Genomic DNA, 18,718 nt, shown 5'->3' on the forward strand with positions numbered 1-18,718 from the left:
AGTCTTGCACCATAAATTGCAACACATTCAGCTTTCATACAGCGATTCCTTAGGGCAGCAACATAAAAACATTATTCCATTACATTATTACATTATTTTCCCACTTTATCTTTTTAAAACAACAGGGCAGGCGACACATTTCAAGGTATCAATCTATCTTTATTTTAGAAAAAAAAATACAAATTTTACCCCCATAACCTGGGTGATTGGCTGCAGCCAGTCTGTGAGTTCCGTGCTGCAGCATCAGTATATGAGGGTGGAGGCTGAGCACGAACAAGTGACCCTGCAAACTGCAAGCGAGCATCTTACCACTATGCAAATGAGCTGGGCTCATCTGCATTTGTGGTTTTTGAGCTTTTAACCTAATCTCACTGACGGGACAGAATCCGTAACAGCAGTGTATCACACAGCACTGCCTGTTGCACTTGATGCTTCCCATCAGCAGTGCTCACCAATCTTCCCTACAGATGTGATAGCATACAAAGAAGGCATTATTAACATCCAAATGAACTTCTTTAAATTAAGAAGGCAGCTACACCGTGTCGTTTTCTACAGCTTTCATAGCAGGCTGTATTGCTTTGTTGCCATAGGAGTCTGGTGAGTGTCAAACACATGATCTAGTCCACTTGAGTCTTCAAAACCAGATGATAAGCTGGAGTCACAGACTGGCTCAATGGGGTGTTTATACAAACCTGCATCAGTCAAAGACAGGGGTCTCCCACCCTGGTCCTGGAGAGCCCCTATCCAGCAGGTTTTATAAGTGTCTTTACATCACCAGTGGCTAAAGATGTTAATCTTGACTAATTAAGCCAATAATTGGTTCAATTAAATAACTGAGAGGTTGGTTGAAACGAAAACCAGCAGCCACAGTAGCTCTCCAGGACCAGGGTTGGAGACCCCTGGTCTAAGACATGCTGCTACTCGGCTGCTCCTTCAGTGCACCTCACAGCATTCGTTATTCCTCGAGGTTGAGTCTTTCATTGATAGGGTGGCCCATCCAAATTGGTGTTTCATGAGGATTACCCTCTGAACGTATTACAGTATACTAAAGTGAGAAGTCCATGCATAGCTATTAAACACTGGATAGTGCTGAATTTAGAAACACTCAAAGGATCTTAATAAAGCTGGGAAGCAGCTGGTTGGTAAGGACAGGAAAGAAGCCATTGAAGGGGTGGGGACAATTTCACTCTCCAGTGAAATGACCAAGTCAGTGCAATGCTAACTGAAAGCCAGGCTTGTTAACAGAGATTTCTTTAACCAGGTGTAGTACTGTAAAATAAAAATAGATGTTTACTTTAACACGTTTCTTTCAGAACTGGACATCTGGGACATGTATAACAAATGAAAGTGCACAGCCTGGGAGAGTTCTGGGGTTATTATGTTAGCTACAGTCATACTAAGCTGCCTCCAGTCAGTCATGTATTATCCTGAAATGATGTAAGCACCAGGTCCCACTGTGTATTTCTGCAACGCCATGTTCGAACCTATTTCAAGTGCCTGAATTTGATCGGCGATCTGAAGAACCAACATCTTTCAGCGGGCTTGTCTCCCAATGAAAGGGAAAGATCAATGAATAATGAGACACAAACAGGTACTCAAAGCATTTAGAACTTCATTTACCAGATTCATAATTTATGTCAAACTTCAAAGCACTGGAACTAAAAGCTTTTACACAAAATGGCCAGCGTTTCTATTGGCTTAAGTTGTATTATTTCCTTATTCCACAAAAATGTGTTTGAATTTTAAATATATTTTAATAGTCACGGAAAATGTGTGTGTGACATTGATCCCTGATTTGTTACATCGTGTTACAGCTGAATAGAAAATATGTAATGTATAGGGCAGGCTACATAAATAGATTAAACCTTAAAGGTATATTACTTTAAGCTGAAATGGCTATAATGGTTTATGAGAGGGCAGAGATCCACCAACATTTCATTTATGGTAATTGCTAGGGTTGTGCCAAGTAACAAGTATACAAAAGTATTCATAACGAGTACAGTGATTTTCCTCCTCCCCGTGTGTAGTTTAATCATGGTCACGTTACAAACTAATGTTATATGGATAGTAGAGAAGCCTGTTTTCTCCAGTTCTGGCCACAAGCAATATGTTATCTTATTAAATTTGAGTTTTTGTTTGAGCCATTTATTGGAATAAGGTACATTCCCACTCTTCAACTTCAACTTCAACTTTTCGGCCTAAGGGAAGATAAGATGGTATTTGAAGATGCTGCTATAAAGCAATAAGCACTGACTGCGAGGTGAGGTAGAGGAGAGAAGAGCAACTACATAGACTGCATTGAGTGGTAAGGCTTAAATGAGGGCTAACCATTATTTTAAAATCATTTCTTTAACTTATAAGTTTTTAATGCTCCATCCTGGACCCTGTGCTATTGGTCCCAGTCTGACTGCTGCTTGACATTAGAATGAACCACAACACAAGAACCAGGAAGCAGCAGAAACTGTTCATACTGTATCTATAATGCTGTCTTTGAAATGTCTGCATGTTCCAAACTGAAGTATAACATGCAATCATAGAACCAACAGATCTTCAAGGGGAGCCAGTGATAATGTTGCAAGTAATTTTAAAGCCTTGATTAGCACTCCTTTAAATGCCCGGTCATGTTTATTACTGTTTGAACTGTATTTGATTGACTATCTGGAATAGCTTTGTGCAGCTGTTTACTGTGTGAGCGGAGCTAATCTGTATGGCCTGGGTACTTGCTTACAGTATTAGGGGAGTCTGTCTATGGCTTTCTTCAAAAATGTTACTGTTGTATTCCACTGTATGGCCAATATTGTTCACCAGCAGACAGCACTTGGCTGACTTAATTGGGTCATGCTAAACGGGGCACTATTGGGGTCCTTAGGCAGGAAGTCAAGCATTCAGACTGCAACAGAGCTTGAGTGTGCAGCAACAATGAATGAAGAAGCTGCGTAGTGCACTGGTGTTCTGAGTGTATAACTGCATAGTAATAGTTTCAGGGGCCAACTATGGAAACCTGGACCAATGCTTTACTAACCATTCATTTTTGAGTCGAATGAACCTGCTTGCTGAGGAAGGGGATACAAGGGTATGAGAGTTTTGCAGTGCAAATGCAGCTTTACTGCAATACCGGGTATTCATTAATGACACAGAACAGACGGTTACAGGGTAGAATGTGAATTGAAGCTATGATTGGAAGTACTTTTAGTCAGGATTGCTATTTAAAAACAGGATTTTTAATAGAAGAAAAAACAGTTCAATTAAAGCATTTTGATGTTAGGCCTCGCCTTTCAAGACACTCAGTTCTGCAGATTAATTGCCATCTCAGCCCCACTGATAGGCAGTGGGCAGTTTGATTGCCAGACCAGGTTGGGGAAGAGAAGGTAACCTCAACGCACAGCCCACAAATCAGTTTCATGCCTGCCACTTAAGCAATGTAATTGCAAGGCTTTGATCACTTGAGAGTAAATGTACACTATGGCTTCCGATTTATTTATTATTTTTTTAATTTAGTCGTTACCAATTATTTTTATTATTTTCTCCCAATTTTGAAATGGACAATTATTTTTAGGCTCAGCTCACCGCTACCACCCCTGCGCTGACTCAGGAGGGTGAAGACTAACACACGCTGTCCTCCGAAGCGTGTGCCGTCAGCTGACCACTTTCTTTCACACTGCGGACTCACCATGCAGCCACTCAAGAGCTACAGTGTCGGAGGACAATGCAGCTCTCGGGCAGCTTACAGGCAAGCCCGCAGGCGCCCGGCCAGACTACAGGGGTCGCTGGTGCGCGGTGAGCCGAGAACACCCTGGCCGACCTAACCCTCCGGCCTATTGTGCGCCGCCCCCTGGGAACTCCCGTCCACGGTCGGCAGTGGAATAGCCTGGACTCGAACTGGCGACGTATAGGGCACATCCTGCACTCCACGCGGAGCGCTTTTACTAGATAGTTTTTTTTAACCTAGCAAGGGAGACCTCCAAACATGTGTTCTCTAGCTGTAGCTAGTATGTGGCAAGTGCTTTGAGCTTTTTAATAAAAAATATTGTGACTGCAACAGAATCCATCACCTGTCACAGGTGGTTGTGTATTACTGTGAAGGGGAACCTTTGTGACATTTGTTCATTGAAACTGTACCATGTAAGATAACAAGAGTTGGAATCCCAGTGGATTGCAGAGAGACTCAACTTGTGATACAAAGCAAAGAAATACAGCATTTGGACAGAGAAAATAATGTGAATTCTTACATCTAACTAGTAAGTTACAAAAGAAACACAAAGGTTACATTTTAGAAACCAAATGCAAGTGGATTTCTTGGCCTTTTTTTTTCTTCCAAAACCTGAGTCTTTTTTTTTTTTTTAATACATGTTTTCTAATCAGTAATATAATCCTATAGATTTCACAATCATTTGCATATCTTATTTGAACATAAAATAGGAAATAATCTTTAACGACTGCTTTTAGAATCTAAATAATTGTTACTGGGGACCATTTTTTGAAAACTACAACACAAAGAAGCTAGTTAAATCATGACACATTTCATCTTGTGGTATATTACTAGAATCCTTACAGACTAGTGCAATTAAAAATGAACCCTTGGGTGTTCTTCTAAAGTAACTGGTATTATTCTCTTATAGTGCTGCCCTACTTCTGAAAACCATTCTTAAATTCACCATCCTGCAAACTCCTGTGAAACTGTTCCATTTTTGTCTAGTTCTGGTTTATTTTTTAAGTATTAACTTTGATATGTGGGTTGACTCTCCGTGGGGATTGCTTGCATTAAAATGAGGACGCATTTGGTGTCACATTGAGTGAGTTCTGTAACTTTTAAAGTATATCCAGGATAAAAATAACATTTAGTTTGCTCTCTGTCACACTTTAATGGTAAATGGCCCTAATTTGTGGTGCTTATAACTTGTACTGTCACTGTTACCAGTGCTGTGCCCAGTCCTACAATACATATGAGCACTCTACCCATAATGCAGGACAATGCCACACTATAACTCAAACCACGGTGTCACAGGTTTCAGTTCCAAAGAGAAAGCGCTCTTCGATGGTCTTCGTCACTAACCCATACTAACCCTACTCCAAGGGAACAAGGCCATGTGACACCACTGCCCTATTGAACACATTGATGAACAATGAGGTTTTAAAATCCATTTCCTACCCTTTATTACTTACCATGCCATTTCCATGCTGCCCTCATGACTGCAGCTGAACTTGTCATATCTGATGCATTTCAGTACCTTTACAGTGAGAGCTTCACTTAACACCTGCTATGCCTGCCTTTGTGTAACTGTAGAACAAATGAATAAGTAACAACAGCATTTCTTCTTTATTCTGTGAATTTACCAGATTCAGCAACATATCTTGAGTGTACCGCAAATCATACTTTCCCTGGAATACACTGTAACATCGCTAGAAATGTATAGATTGTGCTGATTATTAAAATAATAATAATAATAATATAAACATGACATCTCTCCTAGCCTTTATTAAATATGATTGCTTGCATGTAAATGTACACAAATAATAGAATCTTGTTTATTTTGCATACATAAGACAGTACTGATTCATATAACTAGCACCAACAGTGCAGTATAATAGTAAAATGTAGACAGCATATTCTGGGACAATCGTTTCAACCACAAGTCTTTTTCATTGAAGACACCGAGAAAGACTTCTAGTCAAAAAGTTTGTCATTGAATGTATTCCGTTTCTTTTAGTATTTCTAAATGTAGCACTATTGAGTGTTTTAGAGTTATGGATGATCTATCTACAGCATCCACTCGATATAAGATGATCTACAATTCCTGCATCTATCAGTCCATCTATCTATTATTGAATATTCTAGAAGAAAAAGAACCCATTGAGAACAGCAATACCAGTTTGTCTACTCTGCACTTGCATGTTAATTAACACACGTGTTAATAATAAATTCCAATTGCATTTTAAATGGATATTTAACCACTGTTCATGACAGAAATGTCAAAAGGCAGGAAACCACTGCAGGTCTCGGCTCCGCAGTAACAGGGTTTGCGTTCCACGAGGTCAATGTCTGTCGTTTCTTGAACTGAGGCTTTTTCAGTCACATTTTTATACCTTCCCGAGTAATCGTACATCAGCTCCTCCCCTGCCAGGATGTCCCGCCCAGCAAACAGCGCCAGTTTGGGCACCACGGAGTTCACACGTACAGGTACCATGAACAAATTGGGCTGGCAGGAGTGGTTGAGGAATCTTCCCACATTTCCAACAACAGCTGGGTCTACAAAAGTTTCAATCATTTTTCCACCGTCTATGTGCTCCTTCACTGCTATGAGGTAATTCATATCACCAGGCTTCTGGGATTGCAATCTTCTGCGAGCTTCAGCCAAACCAATGACCTCTCCGGCATACTGGCACACGAAGCGCCCTTTCGGGATGAACTCCATTGTGTGCAGACCCCATCCTTTGGTCCCACCCTTAAACATCTGAAGCCTGTATCCCAGACCTCTCTGCACAACTCTGTTCTTGCAGGCTTCGCTACATTTACACATGACATTACACTCAAAAACAGGCCTGGAAAAGTCGGTCTCCTTTCTCTCGCAGTCTCTGAGACACAGGTTTTCATCGTACGACTCGCCGTGGTGTTGAAGACAAGAGCAGGAGTCCGGCCTACAGGAAGTAGACACGCAGTCACATCCTAGATAGGTAATCTCACTGGGATCCTGATCAGCGCCAGGCCCGCTTACATGCTCTGGAGAGTACTGTGAAACAAAGACATTTCCATTAGTGGTTATACTGGTCTGCCACTGTTTTATAGCAAAAAGTGTGGGCAGTACAGTTTGTGGGATTTGCTATCTAAAGTTGTGCTTACAGTGAGGATATCAGTCATTTTTCCTATAAAATTATCCTTGGCTTGACTGGCACAGCAAGCGCTTGACAGATGGTTTGGATAACGTGGGTGGTCCTTACAAAGATCTTCCAAACACTCAGTAAACAGCATGCACAGTACTGTAGATACATTTTACAGGCCAGAGTCAAAGGTGTTTTATCTCTTTAGTATCAAAGGAACGAAAGAGCCTTTAATCAATGTTCTTGTTAACTTGAGCAACATTATCTCAAATAGAACGTATTCAGCAAAGATTAACCTAGTTTACCACCACTCCACTTGATAATTATTTCATAGGAAAAATATACATTTCATTCACTACAATTCAGACCAGGCACAATGGGCTGTTTTAAAAGGTCAGGCAGAGCAGTAATGGGCAGACATGTTTATAAAGGTTTCTCTCTTTGAAGTTCTAGATTTGTAATGAACACTTCAAGCAATTACAAAATGGAGCCTGGTAATATATTCTATAGTTCTGAGTAACACAACCAATACCATTCAAAAACCTTTAATAGACAGCCTCCATCTGACACCTGTACTATAGTAATTAGTGAGGTACAAATGACAGTGACACAAAGCTGCATACATGTATCTGACAGACCATTAAAACGTCATAATCATTAGAAAACCTTGACCATAATAATCCATGGCATATTTTTAAAGAGGACACAACGATCTCTTCAGGGATACCAATATATTTAGTGAGAAAAACTCCCCATCCCCAGTTGCTTTCCTATATGTACTGCGATATCGGCAATACAATCCCCACCCCTAGTCTTGCTGTAAATTGTATGTCACCATTTTAAATGAGTTTCAATTCTAAAGTCCCATTAGATTTGAGAGGGCCTCTACCTGTGGAATAATGACCGCTTTGGATTCTGATTGGCTGAGACAATCCGTGTGGTTTATAATGGTGCATAGGAGAAGGAACTTTGAATGGAGATTAAACAATATTCAATGTCCTAAAAAAAACCTCAACTGTAGCCACAGTAAGCTGTAGTTTTCCGTTCCTCGAACAACTTAATACAGTTTCCCTAAATACAGTCCGGAAACTAATCTTGTACGCTGTTCAATTGACAGACGTGCAGAAATGACAGCCCTTATTATCAGTTAGGAAGCGTCTCATTTGAAACTGCATCTGTGTCTCATTTCCATCCCTGGCAATGCAATTTGAACAGAAGGGACTGGCATCTATCCCCATGGGTCTAGCAGTCTGACGTCAGATAAGGTTAATCAGGAATCTATTAAAAGATAACAATCGACGGGGTAAATTAGAAAGGCTTAAAAAGGAAACTTGCTCTGCTTATTAGCTCTACTAAGGTCATACATAGTACTTTTAGGAAAGATACTGATCTGAACAGCTCTAAAAAAAAAAACAACCTGATAAAATGTAGCACACAGATGTCTATGTATACCACAAATGGCCATATGGCATGAGGTATGCTCAGTGGAGAGGGACCACTTTGGTGATGGTACTGTACTCTTATGCTGTTACATGTGTGTATCATTACACTCCTGATGTTACCGTTGTGATTTTGTGAAATGTGCTCTTTTTTTTGCACTGGTATGGCCACGAATGTTGCATCAACAATCTGTTACATGTCAGCACACTTGTTATCTCTCTTGAGATACACTGAACCCCTCATTCTAATTTCTCATCAGATAGGGTGATACATCCGCAGAGAATATTAACACAGCTCTATTCAAAAGTTATTTTCCTTTTCTTGATAAGTGTGTTACTAACTGAACAGGTTTAATTTGAAAACTAACCATACGGTATGTGAAATTGTTGACCAGTATAGTCCTGTGTCTGCTGGAGATGCAAGAAACCATTGTGTGTCTTGCATTTTTGTGTTTAAAATCTAAATGACCACATCACTCTAACACAGTACCTGCTTAGTCAGGGACATGACAAGCATGCCTGTGCGATTTTAACAGGGTGGAGGACGGGTCCAAACCAGTGACCCGGCACACAACAAGCAAGCACCTTAACCATTATGTAAAAGAGCTGGTCTGCATTGCGGTTATAGAGCTTTTAACCTCATCTCATCGACAGGGGACAGAATCCATAACGAACTTTGAATTACATTACACTACCGATGGAAATCATTTCTGCTCACTCCAAAATATATATATTTGTATTCAAAGTTCATTTAGAAGCATTTGATTAAATTTATTTTCCACTGGTATTTGAGTAAGCCTTGAAACATTTGAATCTATTTTATTGTACAGTACATATTGTATTTGAGTCTATTTTCATTGCATACAGTCTATTTTACTTTACATTGATGCTGCAGGTATTCCCCCGCAGGGTGATTTATCCTGGAGTCTGGTCGCTTTAATACTGAAGTTCCTGGCAGGTGGATTCTGTCCATTAGCATTCCCAACAGAAAACCCTGGAGGGCCTCAGGTTAAGAGGACGTTTCCACACAAGTAAGGTTTTGGTGCCCTCTGGTGCCCTTTCCTTGTAAATGCATGCATAGGATTACTATCAGCAAAACCAAAAATCTTAAATAGAATTAAAAAACGAAAGCTAGAATACAGTAATAATCTTGCCCCAGTTACAGAAGACACCCCTATTTACTTTTAGCATTAATATATATCAACAAGTCAGTATCAAACAAACCAGGTCTATTCTTCATGTCGATTTTCAATTTCTTCTAGTTGGTCCTCTTATTGCACTAATTTAGTAATATTTTTACAGTAACTGTAAATACCTCTGGTTTGTGCTGAAGCTGAAAAAACATAATAGTACTGGATTCTCTAGTTTTCAGCCAGGTGGATAACCTACTATAGTCATATTATTACAGCCAGGTGGATAAGCTACTATAGTCATATTATTAAAGCAGAGTTGATTAAATCGTATTTAATAGAAACAAGTACAAATCATCTTCTGTTGAGATTAGTTTTGAATCCAAAGCCTATAAAGCAAAGGCTCACTCATGCCATCCACTGGTTAATGTTATTATTGCACAGAGTGTGGATTACTTTGTCCTAGTCAGATCTAATTATATTGATCAGTTTCTCGCATGAACTTCATCATTGCACTGTATGCCTTGTTATCTGCTAATATCCCAGTTAAATCTTCAATCCCTCCTTTCCTTCGTGTGTCAAATAGTTATTGTGTCTTGTTCTTCTTTTCTGTTCGCTACTACAAATATTCAACAATTGCATTTTCTTCTAACGTAATACCCAGGGTTAATTTTGAAACAGAAATGCAGCTTATTGATTAGAAGCCTACTTTTGTTTTGTTTTTTAATAAAAATGAATAAAAATAATTCTAAATGAAGACAAGGAAATAAATAAAAATGCTATAATACCTCCTCTACCAAACATGTTCCACATATTCCACTTGTACATCTCTCCACTCTGAACAGGCAGAGAGAGATTCATTCAGTCCACAATGCCCTGCTCTGAATCTTGTGACTGTTTCCTCCTGTATTAACATTATTATTTACATTTTATTGCTTGTATTCTTAGAGATATCTCCCTTTGCTTTCATGTCTTTGTTCCGCACATTTGCAATCTCTTAACCATTTTCTCCACGGTTATTATTATTATTATTTATTTCTTAGCAGACGCCCTTATCCAGGGCGACTTACAATTGTTACAAGATATCACATTATACATATTATACATTATACAGCTATCACATTATTTTTTTTTTACATACAATTACCCATTTATACAGCTGGGTTTTTACTGGAGCAATCTAGGTAAAGTACCTTGCTCAAGGATACAGCAGCAGTGTCTCCCACAAGGGATTGAACCCACGACCCTCCGGTCAAGAGTCCAGAGCCATAACCACTACTCCACACTGTTTTCCGCAATGAGATTCCAGTTTACGTCCTCATTGTTCTTTAGCTTATCGGTCCACGCTTTCATTCCACACAAATCGACAACAACCGGTATAAGATACCTCAAATTGTGGCAAAGACTCTTCACCTCGTTCAACATAAACGGCCAGGTTCTCAAGTCCGCAGCACACATCGTATCCTCTCAGCAAATTCATTTTTACACGCCAGATATTAGCAGTTTACTGTTATTGTTTACTGTATTACTTTAAAAAATAAATGTCAAGCATATTCAAACTACTGCTTTCACGTTTCAGTTATACTTCCTGTTATCCTCCGTTCAGAGATTGACTCAGTAGGCTGTCAGTTGCTATCACCATATCACTGGTTGGCTGCTTTAAAAGTCAATCACTGCGACATGGTTCCCGCCTCCTCTCTTTTTTTATTTAAAGGAACCGTGCTATTTTCTAAGGTTGCAAATACACCACGTGGCCCAAAAATAGTGCTCCGCTGTTATAAAAATAGATTGCAGTAGCCGGGAAATAAAATAGTATTTTGGACACAATGCGCCAGACCCGTTGTAGTGCTATAAAGTGGTACATTGTCACAATGTAGTACACGTACCAAAACTTGACCCTTGTAATGTTAGAAAGTGGTACGCTGTCACCAGGGACGTCACTAGAGATTCATGGATAGGGGGGCTAAGCCTCTTTTAGGGGGGTCTGCACATACTCCCCCAGGATTTTTTTTTAAAGCCCCCAAAATGTCTTTTCATCATGTATTTTTAGAGTAACAACAGGTGTAAAATCTATCAAAATAAGGTTATTTTTGGTCAAGGTTGGCTAAAAGTATACCTGTCTCATAGTTTGTGTTAGACACTGATCTAATATGACTTACTTAAATTCTATCCAAATAAAGAAATTAAAGTCCACTCTGTCCCCATCCATCCAACACCAACAAAAGGCACAAAAATGGCTGTACTATGTAGCCAAAATACTTTTGGGATTTTATTTTGAGAGAGAGAGAGAGAGAGAGAGAGAGAGAGAGAGAGAGAGAGAGAGAGAGAGAGAGAGAGAGAGAGAGATAGAGAGAGAGATGAGAAGACATGCAGGTCATATTATACCATTAGAAAAAAAATCTTTATTTAAGTTTCACCCTTTTGTTAATTGTTGCTCAAAATTAACCCAATAATTCAGACACATGGAACATCTTAAACAGTATCATCCACAATGGGGCAAAACTAAATTCAACTAATGAGCTAAATAAAATAAAAAAACTGAAAAATAATTAGGAATAAAATCTGATAAAAGAGTAAGATCCTAAACAAATATTACAACCTATATTACAGAACTGCTCCTCCTGCTTCTCTCTTTTGATGCTTATTTTGTGGGTGGACGCATCAAACTGTACCGCCTATTTTTAAAGGTGGCAAAGCGGTCAATGACACTATTGTGGCTTAGTGGCTCAAGCACTTCACCCTCAATGGACATGGCTGCAAGACTTGCAAGCCTTTTCTGACCCATTGTCTTACGCAACCAGGAGTGCAGCCGGCGCAGTACACTAAAGGACCTTTCACAGGAGCAGCTGCTCACAGGAATTGTGAGGGCAACCTGAATGATTTCCTTCAGAGAAGGAAACATATCATCATCCAGGAGGTTATGCACAGCAAGCATATCTTTGGGAGGACATCCAGCCTCTCTTTTCCGGGCAAGAAAGTTTCTGGCCACCAACATCTCTTCTGTTTTAACATCAATACCGTAGTGCTTGGCAAACTCAGTTAAGCATGATGTATCTAGGAAGTTTTTTGAGTTGGGGCTGCATGCCTGTATGTCTTTGAGCAGACCTGCATCTACAGTCGAGAATCGCTGGTCAAGCTCACAAACCATCCTGTCCAAGCAGGGGAGCAACAACTCTGTTTTCAGTGTTTGGGAACATGACAATTCTGTGCCTAAACCCAAGGAGGTCTCCACCACAAAATCTCGCATTTTCCTTTGTTTGCGCTTTCTTGCTGCATCTGCCTCTGGAATATTGTGAATTTCACAGAGTGCTTTGGTTCTGTCATAAAGTTCTGTGGCAAATGCATCTGTGCGTTTGCCTATCAGTGTGTCACATACAGCTTGTTTGCCGAAACAAGCTTCTGCCAGGTCTACAGTCTCTTTCTGGAGGAACTTGTGTAGTCCCTCAGTTATAGAAAGAAGGGACTGAAACATCAGTAGCAAATACACGGTGGGGAACTTATGAAGCTTTGCTCTCAGACCAACAGCCATGGGGGATCCAATGGCAGATAGACAATCAAAAATAGCAGTTAAAGTGTCCAGGACTGCATTTATGGACCGCAGCTGGCATGCCCAGCGAGTGTTTGAGAGTTGTACAAGTTCAGCTGATGCTATTCCAAGTTTGGACTGAGCTTCTTTGAACTTGTGGTGGTTAACTAGGGATGTACTGAAAAACAAATACACATTCTCCAAGAAACTGAAAAACTCAGCAGCCTCCGGAATAGCCCTGCAAGTATGACACAACACCAAATTAAGCTCATGAGCATAGCAATGTACATAAATTGCCTCCGGATGCAGCACTCTGAAATGTGCTTGCACACCTCCTTTGGACCCACTCATGACAGCTGCACCATCATAGGTCTGTGCAACGCACTTTAGGCTGCTACCCCTCTCATTTGGAGCTGCTGTTGCAACTCATTTGCTATCGATTGGGCATCAAATGACTTGATTTCTGCTAGTGCTAGTAAACGCTCCTTAACTGTCCCCTCTGTCACATACCTAACACACAGAGCCAACTGTTCAGACTGCCCATCCCTGGCCTCATCCGCCATAATGGCATACATTCCAGACTTTGACATCTCAGAGACTATGGTGTCCGTAATCTCTTGAGCACAGCATTCGATCATGTCATTCTGAGATTCTGGAGAGAGATACGTCGCATTTGATGGAGTATTGTACCTTTGCAGGAAAGGGTCAAACTCCTTCAAAAGATACATTCAAGAAAGTTCCCTCTATTTGTGCTTTCACTAGATTCATCATTGGCACGAAAAGAGAGTCCCTGTCTTCCTAACATTGAGGTGACTGCAACATTTCTCCTCAGATACTCCCTTCTCTCTGCAATATCACTAGCATGGGCAGATGTTAAAATCTGAGCAATGTTCCCATGATTGCTAGTTGCCTGGTAGCTTTGCCATGCCACAACACTGTCTCTGTGTGTTTGTGCCATCTCATGTTTACCGAAGATAAACAAAGCTTTTTTCCAATTTTTGCAGCCATTACTGACAAAAGAATCAAATTTAATGTTTTTGCCAAAAACTCTACATGGAAAGCAGAAAGCTGCGTTTTTGTGGACAGAGTATTCTACCCAATTGTATTTCTCAAAACAGCAGTGCTGAAATGCCCTTTTCTATGTACCAAAACTTTCGTGTGGGTAGCTATTCAGCTTCACTTGTCTGGGCCCAGTGTCTTTGTCACCTAAATCGCTCTCATTTCTGGAAGGAGTTGCTGCAGCGGCTTGATTACTTTCTTTCTCTGGATCTGTTTGTTGTCCCTCCCTCTCTGGATCTGTTTGTTGTCCCTCCCTCTCTGGATCTGTTCGCTGTTCCTCTTGCTCTGGATCTGTTTCTTGTCCCTCTTTCTCTGGGCATGCTTGCTCTCTCTCACTTATACAGCTCGCCTGTTGATCTCTGCCTTGCACAGAAGCCTCTCTTTCTGCATGACCCTTTAAGATATCATGAACATCATTTATTTATGCCTAACAAAAGTAAGACATATGCTGTCATATGCTGTACAAATTTAACTGAAAGCTTAAACATCTACTCGCTTTTTCTATCACTAACCTTCATCAGACATGCTCCCTCAGCCCTGTCAGCCTCCAGCTTCTTTCCCTCATTCTTGTCTGCTGTGTTTTGACATGTATTGTTATTAAACTCATATTTACAATAACTCAAGGCTTAATAGGTGATTAATCAGTTTAAGTTTTAATTTGTTTGTTTGAACTGGTAAAATCTTCATTTCTCACCGGATTAGCCTTCGGCAGAGCTGCTGGCACTGCCTCTCTTGAAGAATTTCCGTATATCCATCTAACATTAGTCTTTAGCTAGCCTACAGTTGAGAAATTGAGGATAATACAATGACATTGTGATCAACACTATGTCACCTTTTCTACACATGACCTACTGATAATTGTTTTGCAATGGCCTACTGAATGAAAGCAATTGAGTATAAAAAGATATGTGCATGATGTTACGTCATCTGTCTCATTTATAGCCTGGCACAGATAGCAAAACTACATTAAATACAACGTTAATTAGATATCATCGCCACAAAACTTATGTCGAATTTAAAAGACACCGTTAACGTTACCGTTAGCTAGCTCGCAACGTCTGTTACACTGTAACTTACAGGCAGCCTCACATAAAAACGTATTGGTTAACAAAGCTTTGATTATGACCAAAGTCTATAGTAGTGAATACTCTCTCTCTCTCTGTTCTTACCTCAAATTCACATCGTAGCCTATCTGCATGAATCCGTCCTGTCAGAGCCTTTTCCTGTCCGTTTTACTGTTAGCTAGCAGTCTCAAGCCACAGAAGTAGCTAACGTTAACCAAAATGTTAACTACAAGTAGGCCTAACAGTCACTAGCGCGTGCAGCAGCCTCCCCCAGGTCCTAGTGCCCGCCCGGTACGATGTTTAAGATGCGATGGAACGGTTGACGAAAAGAAATCACAGAGAAAATATATTGACTGATATATTGATTTATTTAGGGGGGGCTAATGAATATTTTAGAGGGGCTAAAGCCACCCTAAAATAGGCCTAGCGATGTCCCTGGCTGTCACATTGAAAGTGGTACACTGTGAGATTTTGGTACAGGTGCAATCAATTGTGATGTGATGTGTTTTCCTATTGTCAAACAAAGGTACCATTTACCATTAATTATACATTATTTTTTTGCAAACCATTAAATTATACATAATTTTTTGCAAACTTAAACTGGAAACAGACAATCAATTTCTCTAAACATTTTTATCCAAGCACATTTCGCACAATTAAGTAAGAATAACTAAAGCCCTGATCCACCTGAATTGAATCCAGATGTTCTTTACCAAAAGAAAGGTACATTTTATATGAAGATATAAATAAGACCTGTTAAAAACTAGAAGTGATAAAAAGTTATAAGAAAACCGTTCTGAAATTCCTACAGACAAAAGGAGACAGTGCTTAACAACTTTAACACAAGGACATGTCAACTCTGATATGCAAGGGTGGAGAAGGAGCGTCTCTGGAGGCAGGGGAGCGTAGAGGAGGTAGAGCCAATCTTCTAGTGCAGGCGGAGCGGAGAGGTCGGTGGGGGTGTAGGGAGAGATGAGGGTCTGGAGGTAGTTGGGTGCAGTCTGGTCAAGGCATCGGTAGGCGAGTACAAGAGTCTTGAACTGGATGTGAGCGGGGATCGGGAGCCAGTGGAGTGAGCGGAGCAGTGGAGTAGCACAGGAGAAGCAAGGCAGAGAGAACACCAGGCGAGCAGCAGAGTTCTGGATGAGCTGGAGTGGACGGGTGGCAGACGCAGGGAGGCCGGCCAGGAGGGAGTTGCAGTAGTCTAGGAGGGAGAGTACCAGAGCCTGGACCAGGAGCTGGGTGGCGTAGTTGGTGAGGAAGGGTCGGATTATTCGTATGTTGCTCAGGAAGAATCGGCAGGTGCGTGCTAGAGTGGAGATGTGCTGGGAGTAGGAGAGGCAGGGGTCCAGGGTTACTCTGAGTTTCTTGGCTGAGGAGGAGGGAGAGAGCGTGGTAGATTCCAGAGGAATGGAGATAGAGAGATGGGGGGGGGGGAGAGAGATGAGGAGGGGAAGAAAAGGAGGTCAGATTTTGAGAGGTTAGAGATACAGAATCAGATATTTCAGGAATGGAGCATTGCCTTTTAAGAACCACAACTTACTGTGTGTTTCTTGTTTGTTTGTTTATGGGGAACTAGGAAAGGTCCCTCATTGTAATTGCATGCAACTTACAGTTTTAAGATAAGCAATTTTGAGTGAAACACTTATGGTTAATTCTGTAAAAGTTGCTTTGACTAATTACTTGAATGCTATTACTGTCTATTGTATCATGTTGTACAAATAAATCATTATGGTTTAAACAAACTGGATAGTGTCATTGCAATCTTGCTTATGTATCAACCTCAGACTGGATCTTGAATCAAAATGGAATCACTGCCCACTGTTTGTTATAGCATGTTTTTCAGAGTGTGACATGGCAAAGGATTTGCAGACTGTAATGAACACTAATTGCTAAATTCCTTAATAATTCGATTTTTTTTCAAAAAGCTATAACTCCTCCTACATTCACAAGTAGACAATGGTGTGATACAGTAATAATGTGCATGTTACTCTTTACAGAATTTGTATTTATTTATCATAAATCTTGCATATGTATGTTTTCCGGTTTATAAAAACTATTTTTATTCTTTTGAAATCTTGTGTTTTGTATTTATTATAATGTTTACAAATACAATGTTTCTTTTATTGTACACTGCGTGTGTTGCTGTTTACACAATACATATATTTTTTATTGTGCATGATTGTGAAAAAATCAAAAGCATATATCAAACATGTATGTCTTAATTATTTTACTATGTTTGACTGGAACAGGGGCTTAAAGAGTTAATAAAAATGTTATATTTATGTTTTTCTTTCTAATTAATAGCGTTTTATAGCAATTTCAGGAGTAAAAATAGCAATTAAAATAATTGAAATCTGACACTGCTTTTGTATAGCTTGATAGACAGTGGTTTCCCAGAAACGTGAATTGGTTTTACTTTCAGAGTGACTCGATTCGGAAGATAACTCGTTTCTTATTTGTAGAAATCACGTGTCATCCTGAAAGTACAGTACTTGTAGCCTGCTTCATTTTCTTATCAGTTGCACAGTTACAGAATGCAGTTGTTATTGTGAAATAAATCACTTTAAATGCAGTATTTATACATTTATAAATCCTCTTAAAGGACAGTCAACTGAAAAGGAGCGAGTGGCCTATGGGGATTGTCCACAAAGTCATGCCCGACGAAGATGGGAAGGTCCGTAAAATAGAGGTGAAAGTCACAAACCAAGGAGTGGCAAAGTTCTTCTTCAGACCTGTGTCAAAGGTCATCCTCCTCCTTTCTCAGGAGACCTAAAAAGGGGACTTTGGGACTATAAGATCACATTGTGTTTGATAACAGAGTCATATATTGTGTGTATTATGTGTATAGTGTTACAGTGGCATTTTGTAAATGCCAGACGGGGAGTGTTCTGTTACAAGGTACATTGTTGCTATATATATATATATATATATATATATATATATATATATATATATATATATATACAGACGTGCTCAAATTTGTTGGTACCCTTACAGCTCATTGAAATAATGCTTCATTCCTCCTGAAAAGTGATGAAATTAAAAGCTATTTTATCATGTATACTTGCATGCCTTTGGTATGTCATAGAATAAAGCAAAGAAGCTGTGAAAAGAGATGAATTATTGCTTATTCTACAAAGATATTCTAAAATAGCCTGGACACATTTGTTGGTACCCCTTAGAAAAGATAATAAAGAATTGGATTATAGCGATATTTCAAACTAATTAGTTTCTTTAATTAGTATCACACATGTCTCCAATCTTGTAATCAGTCATTCAGCCTATTTAAATGGAGAAAAGTAGTCACTGTGCTGTTTGGTATCATTGTGTGCAACACACTGAACATGGACCAGAGAAAGCAAAGGAGAGAGTTGTCTGAGGAGATCAGAAAGAAAATAATAGACGAGCATGGTAAAGGTAAAGGCTACAAGACCATCTCCAAGCAGCTTGATGTTCCTTGACAACAGTTGCAAATATTATTAAGAAGTTTAGGGGCCATGGAACTGTAGCCAACCTCCCTGGGCGCGGCCGCAAGAGGAAAATTGACCTCAGGGTGAACAGAAGGATAGTGCGAATGGTAGAAAAAGAACCAAGGATAACTGCCAAAGAGATACAAGCTGAACTCCAAGGTGAATGTACGTCAGTTTCTGATCGCACCATCCGTCGCTTTTTGAGCGAAAG

General features: G+C 39.9%; 1 protein-coding gene across 2 annotated transcripts; it reads right to left on the reverse strand.

Annotated features, from left to right (window-relative positions):
* Window positions 1-5,294: 5,294 nt before the first annotated feature.
* On the reverse strand, window positions 5,295-11,003 carry LOC117411731 (histone-lysine N-methyltransferase SETMAR-like). Of its 2 annotated transcripts, none has more exons than XM_059000314.1 (2): window positions 10,799-11,003; window positions 5,295-6,728 (listed from the first exon to the last, which is right to left on the reverse strand). In XM_059000314.1, exons 1-2 carry the CDS (start codon window positions 10,841-10,843, stop codon window positions 5,946-5,948), a joined length of 828 nt encoding a protein of 275 aa, XP_058856297.1. In that variant the 5' UTR covers window positions 10,844-11,003; the 3' UTR covers window positions 5,295-5,945. The 2 variants fall into 2 exon arrangements, with proteins under 2 accessions (XP_058856297.1, XP_033875334.1); XM_034019443.3 differs by having other exon boundaries at window positions 5,462-6,728; window positions 10,773-11,003.
* Between the last annotated feature and the right edge of the window lie 7,715 nt (window positions 11,004-18,718).

The sequence above is a fragment of the Acipenser ruthenus genome, chromosome 25 (assembly GCF_902713425.1).
Source record: "Acipenser ruthenus chromosome 25, fAciRut3.2 maternal haplotype, whole genome shotgun sequence".
Taxonomy (NCBI): domain Eukaryota; kingdom Metazoa; phylum Chordata; class Actinopteri; order Acipenseriformes; family Acipenseridae; genus Acipenser; species Acipenser ruthenus.